Source organism: Crocodylus siamensis, chromosome 5, assembly GCF_052110815.1.
Source record: "Crocodylus siamensis isolate JL-2025a chromosome 5, ASM5211081v1, whole genome shotgun sequence".
NCBI classification, from domain to species: domain Eukaryota; kingdom Metazoa; phylum Chordata; order Crocodylia; family Crocodylidae; genus Crocodylus; species Crocodylus siamensis.
Genome location: NC_143399.1, coordinates 133,881,421 through 133,894,463, shown reverse-complemented (window position 1 = coordinate 133,894,463; position 13,043 = coordinate 133,881,421). Strand labels below are relative to the sequence as shown.

At 43.3% G+C, this 13,043-nt stretch overlaps 1 protein-coding gene across 1 annotated transcript in view; it reads left to right on the top strand.

Moving 5' to 3' along the window:
• LOC149864623 (prostatic acid phosphatase-like) overlaps positions 1-12,600 on the top strand; it is a 33,180-nt gene extending 20,580 nt beyond the window's left edge. Inside the window, exons 5-11 of the mRNA XM_090048930.1 lie at positions 4,023-4,121; positions 5,568-5,672; positions 6,949-7,081; positions 7,355-7,437; positions 8,340-8,450; positions 9,470-9,635; positions 10,365-12,600. Coding sequence (XP_089905056.1) covers positions 4,023-4,121; positions 5,568-5,672; positions 6,949-7,081; positions 7,355-7,437; positions 8,340-8,450; positions 9,470-9,635; positions 10,365-10,483 — 816 coding nt within the window. The 3' untranslated portion in view covers positions 10,484-12,600. The remainder of the gene's footprint in view (positions 1-4,022; positions 4,122-5,567; positions 5,673-6,948; positions 7,082-7,354; positions 7,438-8,339; positions 8,451-9,469; positions 9,636-10,364) is intronic.
• Positions 12,601-13,043: the final 443 nt, after the last annotated feature.

Below are 13,043 nucleotides of genomic sequence, written 5' to 3'. Positions count from 1 at the left end.
GTCTGTGGCCCGGAGGAGCTCTGGGATCCTCTCCGCAATGTCTCGGATGCGGGCCTCTGGGAAGCAGCAGACTTCCTGGGCTAAGGGGTCGGGGCGGCAGATTGCCCCCTCAGTCCCCCACAGGATGTTGTCTCCCACAACAAACACCTTTCGTTTTGTCTTGGGGAAAGCAGGGGCAGTAGCTGTGGTTGAGCCTGGGTTGCCTGCGGGAGCTGGCAACTGAGCAGGCTCTGCTGGGGCTGCAAGAAGTTACGAACTTGTTGCTAAGCTCTGGCGAGGGAGGGGCCTTGGTGCAGCGGGCCTTAGGGCCCTTGACCACCTTGGTCCATGCCCCTGACTGGGCAGAGCGGGAGGTCCCAGAGTCCTCCTTAGTCCTGGAGGGAGACGGTGCTCTACCCTGCAGCTCCCGGGGGAGAAGGGCCTGGCAGTAGGAGTCTATCTCCTGCTCACAGTAACCCTGATGGTGCGCAGTCTCTGGACTGTGGCCTGGAGCGCCTCCAGCTGGTGCGCCAGAGACCCCAGTAGGGAGCAGACCCCGCAAGGGGAGGTGGCCATGGTTCCAGGCCCCAGAGCCTGAAAAAGGGACAGGCAGCCCCTGCAGCCAAGGGCCATGGGCTCCGTCTGGGTGGCCGTCTCTGAGGTGCCCAATGGGGGGGCCGCAGAGCCTGAGGGGACCCTCGGGGTACGGCGCATGCCCAACCGTGTCATGCCTCTGGTAGGCTGGCTATGGCTGGGACTGACTACTCTGGGGGGTTTGCAGGCAGGGTCTCGTGCCCTCCCACGCCCTGTGCTGCATGAACTCCGCGAGAACCTGATGGTGTTTAACACCAAAAAATGCAAGTTTCTCCACCTTGGGAGGAAAAACCTGCAGCATCCTTATAGGCTCGGCAGTGCTATGTTGGATAGCACTACAAAAGAAAGAGACTTGGGGGTCATCATTGACCACAAGATGAACATGAGCCTGCAATGCGATGCTGCGGCTAATAAAATGACCAAAACGCTGGCTTGCATCCATAGATGCTTCTCGAGCAAATCCCGGGACGTCATTCTCCCCTTGTACTCGGCCTTGGTGAGGCCGCAGCTGGAGTACTGCGTCCAGTTTTGAGCTCCACAATTCAAAAAGGATGTGGAGAAGCTTGAGAGAGTCCAGAGGAGAGCCACGCGCATGATGAGAGGTCAGGAAAACAGATCTAACGATGACAGGCTGAGAGACATGGGACTCTTTAGCCTGGAAAAGCGTAGGCTCAGGGGTGATCTGATGGCCACCTATAAGTTTATCAAGGGTGACCACCAGGATCTGGGGGAACGTTTGTTCACCAGAGCGCCCGAAGAGATGACTAGGTCGAACGGTCATAAACTACTGCAAGACCATTTCAGGCTGGACATAAGGAAGAATTTCTTTACTGTCCGAGCCCCCAAGGTCTGGAACAGTCTGCCAGCGGAGGTGGTTCAAGCACCTACATTGAACACCTTCAAGAGTAAATTGGATGCTTATCTTGCTGGGATCCTATGACCCCAGCTGACTTCCTGCCCTTTGGGCAGGGGGCTGGACTCGATGATCTCCCAAGGTCCCTTCCAGCCCTGATGTCTATGAAATCTATGAAACTCAAGTGCCTGTTTACGCAGACTGTTCGCACGGCTCTGGTCACGTGGCTCCCTGGGGGGCTGGGCCAAGTAGGGGTCTGGGCGGGGGCTTGACCCGGCCCGGCTTCACGCAGCCGCTTCCTCCCAGGGAGTGAGAAGTTAACCCCTTCCCACCACGAGCCCGCTTACCTCTGGCTGTGCTGGGGGTCGGCAGGGGGCTCTGCGGCTGCTGAGGGGGTGTCTGGGGGGCTTCGGGGGAGCGGGGGTGCAGCGGGCTTCACCCGCACGTCTCTCACCGCTCCGGAGCCTAACTGAGCTTTTTTTCCCTGTTTCCCGTCGTGTCCTGCAAGGGCCCCACATTACCCGGGACCTTCTTTTTACCCCCTATGTATTTAAAAAAGGACTTCTTATTGTCCTTAATCTGGGAAGCTAGTCCCAGTTCCATCTCTGCCTTGGCCTTCCTAACTACCCCCCTACATCCCCAAGCAATTCCAGAATAGTCCTCCCTGGTGATGACCCCTTCTTTCCATTGGGTGTAAGCCCCCTTTTTAGCAAGGAGACATTCCCGGATGCTTTTGGTGAGTCACAGAGGCTTGTGTGCTCTCCTGCTCCTTTTGATCCTCGTTGGGATTACCTTCCTTTGGGCTTGGAGGATCGTCTCCTTAAGAAGGGGCCACTCTCCTTGGACACCTGGCTCCCCTCCCCTCCGGGACCTCAGTGCTTCTCCAACTATCCTCCTTAGCTCGTTGAAGTCTGCCCTCCTAAAATCTAGGGCCGCTGCCTTACTGCATGCCTTTGCTGCCTTGCGCTGGATGGTGAATTCCAGCAGGCGATGATAGCTGTCGCCCAGGTGGTCGAGCACCCGCAGCCCCCTCACCAGGTCATCACCCGTGGCCAGCACTAGGTCCAACAAGGCATCTCCCCTGGTGGGGCTGTGCACCTCCTGGGTTAGATGGAGGTCCTGCACTCTGGCCAAGAACCTACGTGAGCGGTCAGACCTGGCTGACTGTTCTTCCCAGCAGATGTCCGGGAAATTCAGGTCCCCCATGACTACTACATGCTTAGCCTTCACTACCTCTGTGAGCTGACCCAAGAATGCCTGGTCAAGCTCTTCTCCCTGGTTGGGAGGTCTGCAGTAGACGGCCACTGTTAAGTCCCTTTCCCCTCGACTGCCTTGTACTCTAACCCAAAGCACTTCAGAGTGCCCCTCCCCTGACTTCTTGCTAATAACATGCAAAGGCTGATAATTCTTACAGTAGAAGCAGCATTTGTTATTGTGTAATTAAACAACGTTCTAAAGCCTTGTATTTCCGCCTTCAGCCTCCACAGCGTACTGCTCTCATAGAAGAAGAACACGTACTCTGAAGGGTGTTGCAATATTTCTGGTTAAAAAAATGCTGTTAAATATGCTATTAGCTAACAACTGCTACAGTTTCTGCACTCGTTAAAGAAGGCCAGGCAAGACCTACTAGCTATTTAAGTTCCACTGAAGCATCAAAGGAGGAGTTAAGTGATGAGGGTCCTCTGTACAGAGTGCATTTCAATCCTAGTATATTAGGTAGTAATGATGCTGCTATGCAGCCTGTCACAATTCATTTGCCCTTTTTAATTCAAGGGATCTAGCCATTTCAGAATACTCCTACAGTGTCATGGCACTGTGGCTCTATCAAAAAAAAAGTCTATTTTTATACCTGAATTGTGGAACAAATTTTCAGCAGTCCTCCACTGTATCAATGATGCATTTGATATGGAAATAAGAAGTGGGGAAAGGTGACTTCAAACCATCTTTATTTTCTTGATCCTGAGGATTAGTATAACCTCAAGCCTGCTTGATAGGGTCATTCTGGCAGCCAAGTATCTGCTATAACAGGGGTGTCAAACTCACCCTGGGCTAGATTTGGATCCCAGGGGTTCCTCCAGGAGCACAGCTGCAGGCCAAGATGCAGGTCCCAGGGGATGTAGGGAGCAGCAGTGGTGGCAGGAGTCCAGGTACAGTGGTGGGCATCTGGCAGCCCAGGTCAAGCAGCAGTCTAGGTTAAGGGACTGCAGCAAAGTAATTAAGAGCTATACTTGCACAGCACTCACAAATGGCTATATCCATCAGGACCCAAAGGTCCCAAATTCTGTGACAGGCCTACCTCCTAGCTCCACCCCCAACTTCTGGTAGCAGAGCAGGCTAGATAGAAGGGATCCATCAGCTAGATCTAGCCCACAGGCTATATGTTTGACACCCCTGAGCCAGAGTACCAGCATCCCAGCAGAATCATTCTCTGCCCAGTATCTAGGCAATTTGTGCCAACAGATTGGGACAAAATAGCCATAACTGACTCTGATGTACAATGATTAAGTTCTGAGTCACAGATGCACTCAAAAATCTGATTTAGGTTAGATAGCTGCAGTGTGTTTACATTTACTATAAGTTTACTGTTTTATTCCAGATGCTACATTTTCCTATTCCTAACTGTCCACATTATGATGAACTACAGAATGAAACCCAAGCATCTAGTGAACTTCAAAACAGGATGCAACCCTACCTGGTAAGAATTTAAACTTAAGTAAAGTCTAGCATTGGATCATATCTCTGTACTGACATACCTATTAAAGGCTCCTGCAGAGAAATAGCCTCTTGTTAAAAGTAAAGTTACAAAATAGGCCAGTTTTACTGTGAAATTATTCCTGATACCTCTGAAAGCAAAATATTTAATAAAATATACTTACCCTTTTTTTAGATCATAATTTGTTACCCACTGTCTCAGGCTATTTAAAATAATAAAAAAGGGCTGGAACAGACCTCAGGTCACCTAACATAAAGCCCTGCTCAAAGCAAAAACATCCCCATTTGCCTAACCTGTACTTGAAACTTCAAATGGCTGAGATTCCACAGCCTCCATAGGTAATCTGTTTTGATGCTTAAGCACCTTCAGAGTAAGGAAGTTCTTCCTAATATCCAACCTAAATCTCCCTTATTGCAATTTAAACCCGTTACTTTCTATACTGTCCCCTGTGAACACAGAAAACAGTTGATCACCATCCATCTTCCTTCACCAGCCTAAACAATCCATTTGTCCAACCTTTTCTCAGAGGTCTAGAAAGCATGCCGTATGTTTGTCAATCTCCTCTGGACTCTTTCTAATTTGCCCACATCCCTCTCAAAGTGTGACATCCCTCTTGAAGTGTGAAGCCCAAAAGGTAGAGTAGGTCTCACTTCAGGTGAGACCTCACAAGTGCTGAATAAAGTTGAAAAATCACTTCCTGTAACGTGCATATAAAACTCCTGTTAATATATCTCAGTATGTTATCCACTTTTTTTTGCAGCAGTATCACATGGTTAACTCACATTCAGTTTGTGGATTGCTACAACCCCTACTTCATTTCTTGAAGAATTACAGTCTCACCATTCTGTATTTGTGCATTTGATTGTTCTGTCCTGAGTGAAATACCTTATATCTATTAAATTTATTTAAATATATTTCAGAACATTTTCCCAGTTCATTGAGGTCATTCTGAATCTTAATCCTGTCCTCCTGGTAGTTATGACACCCAGCATGGTGTCATCTGCAAATATATACTAAATATACACTCAATTCCAAACTGCAAGTCATTCATGAAGCTATTGACAAGTATCAGACTCAGGACAGATCCTTGGGAGCCTTACTTGATACCTTCTTTCAGTTAGATTTTGAGCCATTAATGAGCCCCTCTTCTTTAAGCAGGATGATCCAACCAATTATGCACTTGCTTTATACCAGTTTCAAGTGGGCCGTATATCCTTAGCTTCCTTATGAGAGAGTCATGATCCACAAAGCCTGTCACTTTGTCATAGAAAGAAATCAGGTTGGCTAAGCTTTTGACACTAAAAATGCCCTGAATTAGATCTGCTCACATAGATGTTTTCCAGGATGGGGATCTATGAGTCCATATATACTCAGTGCACACAAAGATATTTTTTGTGGCATTTTATTCCTTTTATTTCTGTCTTTCAGGATTTTTTACAGACTGTGGCAGTAAATTCAGGATACGAGATGGACATTCTCAAAACACTGGGCAACTTCAAAATCTGGAATACATATGATACTCTACTTTGTGAGGTATTAAAAAGACAGAGCAAGAAAACAAATAATTCCTAAGACTTTATCCAACCAAACAAAGCCATTTAGTTTCAACAGAATAGATTATCCGCTGTTTTGCCCTGAATTTGCTTTCTTCATGGCAGTTTAACAATAAAGCACAGTTTAGTGCACTGAAAAGGATTTGCTCAAAGTATAATTCACAGTTTATAAAATACTCTATTTCTTCCCATTGTTTATCATCTCTTAAAAGGTGGGAACAAAAATACACTGTTATGCTATTTTCTCTTCTTTACCTCCCACTGTGATATGTGGTTGTTCAAGGGTTCTGAATAGCTCAAATCGATTTTCTTATAGAAAAGTAAAGAATTCACTTTAAAACAACGAGTAAGTGTAGTAAATGCTTAGTCTGGTGATTTTAAAATAGGAGGCAGCAGCAGGATCTAGTGGTTAGAACAGGGAAGTAGCAGTCAGGATGATAAGATTATATCCTGAAGACCAAGTGTAAGAAAACAGCAAGAGGAATCTGGCCAAGAGAGCACATGCACGTACCCTGCAGTCCTTTACATGGAGCATGTCTACATGAGACATTTACTATACAATTAACTAATTAGCTATGTAGTAAACTTCTCAGTGTCTATTAGGCTCGAGTAGATTAATTTACTCCGCAGTAAATGCCACTTGTAAATATAAGTACTATCCTGCTATGGAGTAAAACATTCTATAGCAGCACGTGTGTAGACATTGGAGGGGCCAGTTGGGGCACAAGGATACTTCATTGTGGGGGATGCCTGCTGGTTAGCCCCGCACTGAAGCTACCTTGTGCCCTAGCCACAGCACGTTGAGCCAGGGGAGAAGCCTGGGCTGGCAGGCTGAAACCAAGGCTTCCTCCCAGCAGGGGCTGCTCCGACCCAGCTCCATGTGCTGTGCATGAATAAACTCCAAAGCTTATTGCACTGGAGTTAATTGCTCCTGGGCATGCATTCAAACGGCAATAAGCTCTGGAGTTTATTCAGACACGTAATATCATGTGTAGACACACCCACTGACTAGCAAAAACAGAGGAGGGGAGTCAATACAGCTACAAATAAACTGTATCTATTTACAGTGGAGCTCCCTCCACTATAAGGAACCTTCTTAAAAGAAAAAGTGCTTTTTAGGGAAGATGCCAGGAAATTATGTCATACTGCTATGAAACTGGGGCAAGCATGGGGACGCCAAAGTCAATCATGTAAGGTTGGACAGGAGGAAATGAATAGGAAAAAGAATAATTTTACTTTCCTTTTTTTTGCTGTAGAGAATTCACAATTATACTCTCCCTGAATGGGCCACCAAAGATTTCACAGACAAGATGCAGAAGCTGACAGAATTATCCTTATTGTCATTATTTGGAATATACAAAACAGAAGAGAAATCACGGCTTCAAGGAGGTAAATATAAAATGCACAACTCTCTGAAAGGAAGCACTGATACTTGTGTGCCAAATATGTATATTTACGCATGTAAAACTACTGAAACAGCACCATGATTTATATCTAAGTATGTTAGATGCCAGATGAAAATATGCATTTTTAAACACAGATTTTTGCATGACTGACAAGGTGGTGAAGTGTAGATGTGCCTTTAGTTTTCCTAGTTTGTAAGATTTTGGGACTTCAGTAAGAAAGTTATTCATAACATCATTTTCCCCCATATACTTTAAGGTGTCCTCGTGAATGATATTTTAAAAAACATTAAAAAAGCTGCTAATCCTTCGAACAAGAGAAAACTTAGGATCTATTCTGCAGTAAGTATCTTTGGGTTTTGTTCTTTGTTTTTTTTTAATGTACAGTTGATGTGACTGTGATTGGGAATGTAGCAGAAGGGGCTTTGCATGGCTTGGCTTAGAAGCAATAACACCTTAATCACAAGTGCTGGGAAAAACATATAAGCAATGTTAACAACTCTTTTGTTATGACATCTTTTCGATATTAAAAGAAAAAATCAGATCCCTTCTCTAAACTAAGACCAAGAATGACATGATAAAACTGGATTTGTTATCTAATTGGATAAAATTTATGCAACGTGATACAGGAAACATAGGATGCACTCCTCAACTCAAGTGAACTCGTGCTTATTATTGTACAGCAAGGGAGCTCATGGGTGGAGAGCCAAAAGTAAGGCCCGCTGCTGTAGGCTGTGCAGGAGATGCCTGTGCATGCACAATGCAGGGGACTGGGAGAGTGTCTGTAGGCACATGGTGCCCAGGTGGAGATATACCCTGGGGGCTCATCGGCCCTGTGGCATGCAGCTCCCCCCAGTGCGGCCTAGGGAACATACAGGCCCTGGCCACTTAGAAATGGGACAATCCTGCTTTAACTTATAAAGTATTTAGGGTCATCTTTATGTGCTGTATAAGGATTAAAACACAACAGTTTGAATGTATTTATATCACATTCTGTGAGTATATTCACAGCGGTCACACCAGGAAAAGATTTTAATTTCTTCCCCTTCAGCTGTTTTCTATGGGTTTTCCTGACAAGGGGACAACTGGGAGAAATAAAAAAAACAAAACAACAGGTCACAAATACAATTTTACTCTCATTCTTTTCACCAAAACTAGTAAGATTGGAGGAGAAAGGGACAGGGATAAAAACACTAAAAAGCAACTATTGTATTTCACAGGAACGTTTTTTTCTTTTTTTATAGCATGACACTACAATCGGTGCCCTGCAGGTGGCACTCAATATTTTCAATGGAAAACTGCCTCCATACTCTGCCTGCCAGTTTTTTGAACTCTATCAAGAAAGTAGCGGGCAAGTATAGATCTGCAACATGCAAATATATTTGCTTTGAAATGCCAATTTTCTGACCTCTTAAGAGCATTTTATGGAGAGAAAAAAAATCTAATAGTATTTTACTGAACAGTTCATATGCACAATGCTACATAAAATGCATTAAGAACCAACGATCATTTCAAATCCCAGTCCGTGCACGGTGGGTGTGTACATGTGAGAGAGGTTAATTTAAACAGGGAACTTGGATTTATTAGTGAGAAATAAGTAGATAGATTATTGTACCTATTTCCTTAAAACGGTACAGATACCACTTGAAGGTACTTCATAAAGCTTCTCTCAATCAAGCAACATCCTTTTTTTAGAACATGATCATACTTCCATTTAGTACAGGACTTGCATCGTAAGAAGTTTGAGCTTTGAAGATACAGGTTTCCCTCACTTTCTGCTGTACATGCGTTCCTGGAAAACGGTGCATAACTCAAATTTGCATAAAGGGAACCCATTTTACAATGTAACTAATAGGGATATGTTCCAAGACCTCAACTGTACTGACCCCCAGACCTATTTCTATGACTTTTACAAGACAATTTTGGTACTCACCAACAGCAGACAGTACATACAAGCACATGGTGCTATCATAATGGGGATGGCAACTACAGAAACACGTGTCACAGACAACGAGCAAGGAGCACAGATCCACACAGGAAACTATATTTTGGTGCACTTCACTCTCACAATGCACCACACAAAGCAGCTGACTGCAGGCTTCCACCACACCGATTGCATAAGAGTGAATTTACCTTGCATATAATACACTTTTGGTATAAAAAGGGTCATCGCATAAGAGTGAATTTGCATATACAGAACCTACATAAAGCGATGGAAACCTGTATATTTGCAAGGTTTTTATTCTCTACGAAATTGTTTGAGAATCACTTTTGTTAAACCCTGTAATTTGCAACGCGATGCGTCTTTGACCAGGAATTCTCAGATGTATGGATCTAACCTTCCTTTTTCTTTCATATGCTGTATATCAGGCAGTACAGCATTGAAATGTACTACCGAAATGACACATCAAAGGATCCTTATCTGCTCACTCTGCCAGGCTGCACACCTGCTTGTCCCCTTGAGAAGTTTGCTGAACTGGTTTCTCCTGTTTTAGTGGAAGACTGGTCCAAAGCATGTGGAAATAAAGACATAATGAGAGGTAATATAATAATGCCATGTATTTTCTGCTCATGGCATCTAAGCAGTAATTGGAGGAATGGTTGCAGACTTAATAAGTTTGCAAAGTGATGCTTTAAAATAATAGCCTGTCCTTCTGTTAAAAAATATGGGCCAAATTCACCACTGATAGGAAGTGAGATATAAATTACATTTTCTTGTATCAGGGAATTCCTGTACATAGAAAGGGGACCTTAACCCTGAGGGCAGTGTGACTGTCAGTGCTCTTCTTCAGTATTGCAGTGGTGGAAAACCAGCTTTACTTCATGTCAGGACTTTGTAAGTGTGCTACTGAGGCTGCTGAGGGGAAGAAAACTGAATCAAAGCATCATTCAGCACTTCTGGCCATGTCCCCTTCCAGCCCACAGCTTGGGTTTTCCTTTCCAGTGCTTTCCATTGTCACCATCCCACATGGTGTACAGCTCTGAAATCACAACAGATTCTTATGTATGGAGTAAGAACTACTTATATGCCTCAAGCTGAGTATCTAAGTGATTCTAGGAATGGGGTATATGTATTTATATACGTATACCATGTATGGATGTAACCAGATACACAGAGGCATGTTCTAAAGAACAGGATTTGGCTATAAAAATATTTTTATGATAAATATTTATAATTCAGGCTATGGTATGAAAAAAAAAATCAACATGCCACACATTGATACATTTTCTTAACATGCATGGTTTTCTTTTTTCTCTTTTCTTCAAAGAAATATTCCTAGGATTGGACTTTGTCATTGCCGTGTTGTTCGTCTTTAACCTTGTGCTGTTATATCTCTTCTACCAGTTTGGAAGGTGCAGGCGTAGAAACACTTACGAAAACCTTTAAAGGGAAGTTAAAAAAAATGGGAGAAAGTAACTGGAAAACTTCTGGAGCAGACAGATGTCTTGTATTGTTTTTAGACTGCTCTCAAAGAAATGTTCTACATCCTGCAATTGTGTTTGGTCAAATCAAGCATAAGAAGTAAAACTGAGTAACAAAAGCTTGTGAAACAATATTTGTAAATCACCGCATCTTCTGCAAGGAGCATCGCTGAAATGAACCCATGTTCAGAGCTTACCTTTATATTATGAATGCGTTAACTACAGATAAAGATTTGTATAATGATTTTTATATTAATTATTGATGCTTCCAGTGGAGAAAGAGAGAATGACTGATTTTTTTCCCCTACTTGTATGTTTGGGTATGGATTATCATTGGTTTCACTTTTGTCACCATAATTTTGGTTGCAAATCAGTCTGTATTATTTTCCTTACTACTTATACAAGTTTATGTTTTTGACATTTTCAGCAGGTAAAAGCATGAACATGTTGGTACTGGTTGATACCATTATTTGCACACACAGTTACCATATTATCTGCCAACAATAGTCAGTTTGCTTTGCAAAGATGTTATGCGTCTGTAACTCTCTCTCAAATCTGTTAAAACTCTGGGTGTTAACTATCATATCTGCAAATCAGGCCAGAAGTCTAGTACAGTGGGATCCTGGTTGACGCCTATACTCCTTACATACCATGGTAGTACAAATAAATTAAAATAGTATGTCCATTTTCCATCATTCACACTGCTCTCACATCACTCTGTCCCTCCTGAAGTTTCTAATCACGATTAGTATTATTTCTCCATCCCTCACCTCCAGATTTACCTTGACAACTTTTAATATTAAACTCATCAGGATGTATGTTACAAATAACTCATAGTCCTGTCCAAAAACTAACTTATGAACTGCTCTGATTTTTTTCTATGCTGCATCTCTTTCATGGATCATGTTATATCAGTTCAGACTGTAAGCTCTACAGAGCAGGTTCTTGTTTCAATATATGTGTATCAAATGCACTTACATGCACTAAGTCACAGGTATACCCAAGCCTAATGACTCATTGAGCTTGTGGTTAAGGAATGCCAGTTTCTATAAGTAAGGGACTGATGTGGCTAGCCTCCCATCCAGCCTTCTTTGCATAAGCTGTTTATAGCTGGCCAACTTTTGGCTCAAGTTTGCAGCAGGGGTCAAACATGCCACTGAAGCTTTAGCAAGGTGCCTTAACTGCTTGGTAGCAAACATGCTGCTGGTGCTTCATAAATTATTACTACTAATAAGCATATACTGATGGGATACATTATTATTGTCAAAAACAAGAATAATTTTAAGGATTTTTATGTTATGGTGATACAAAGTATGGGGTTGGCCACACTGCACTGTACACATTAGAAATGTAATGTTACACCTGTTACACCTTATACTGTGAGCCACACAGGAGTTAGTGCTCGCTCGAGATTGGAGCAATCACACTTCAGGCCAGCAGGGGCTTTAAGGACTGAAAGGTAAGAATCCCATCCTCCCCTTTCCGCCTTCCACAAGTAAGCAAGTGGGGGGGATAATAAGCAGTGATCTGGGCTACTGAGGCAGAGGGATCAGTCCAAGCCAGTGGGTGACAGGGTGTGAATGCAGTGTTTACACTAAGGTGTAGCCTAGAGTGGGTACACCTTAATGTAACATGAGCTAGGTTACATGGATCAGAGATAATCCTGCCCTGTGGTGTAACTTTAAGCCATTTAATGAGTGCTTAAAAGTAGTTTCAGGTGTTAATATGTGGACAGTCCAGGTGCTAAGAGCTCCAGGAGCCACCCAAATTACTGTGTAATAAGCCTCTTAGACATATGGACACTAAAGACAGGAACAGAAAGTATGATATTAAACACTGCAAACGTGAAGCTTCTCAAGTGTCCTTTGTCCTACAGTAACTTCAGCAGCTCAAGTGACCAACTTCTGAAGTACTGTTTCCTGCTCAGTGGTCAGATTTCACAAATAACCCTGACATTAAAACTGCCCTATTTGTGTTGGGGGAGTGTCATGATCAAATGATGGGTTTAGCTCCTAGGTGATGTTTGATGTACAATGTATTTGTGCAATGCTGCTGAAAAAAATAAATGGTATCTTTAAACGATGTTTTAGTCAAACTAGCTTCATTTTAACAGATATTTCTGATACTGGGAACCGGTATGCAATGAAAGAGTTGAGATATGATCAGACTGAGGTCAAAGCTATAACTACAGCATGTGTAGGTACACCTGGGCTAGTTTTAAACTCTCTAGCTTGGTGCTGCTAACACTGCAACTGTGCCAGCACGGAGTTCAGTGAAAGAAAGACTCACCCAGTAACCTACTTTAATAAATACTCAAGCAATTAGCTTAAACTGAACCTTGTGACTAGGGACAGATATTACACATAAACTGGTTTAAGTGATCAGAAACTGGTTTAAACCTGTAACAGAACAGATGTTCAGTGCACATAAATCAGTTTGAAAGTGGCTGAAACTGCTTTGAGATAAACATGGTTGAATGTCATATCAGACTCACCTGATTTGGGTCAAACTGGTTTATGAAATTT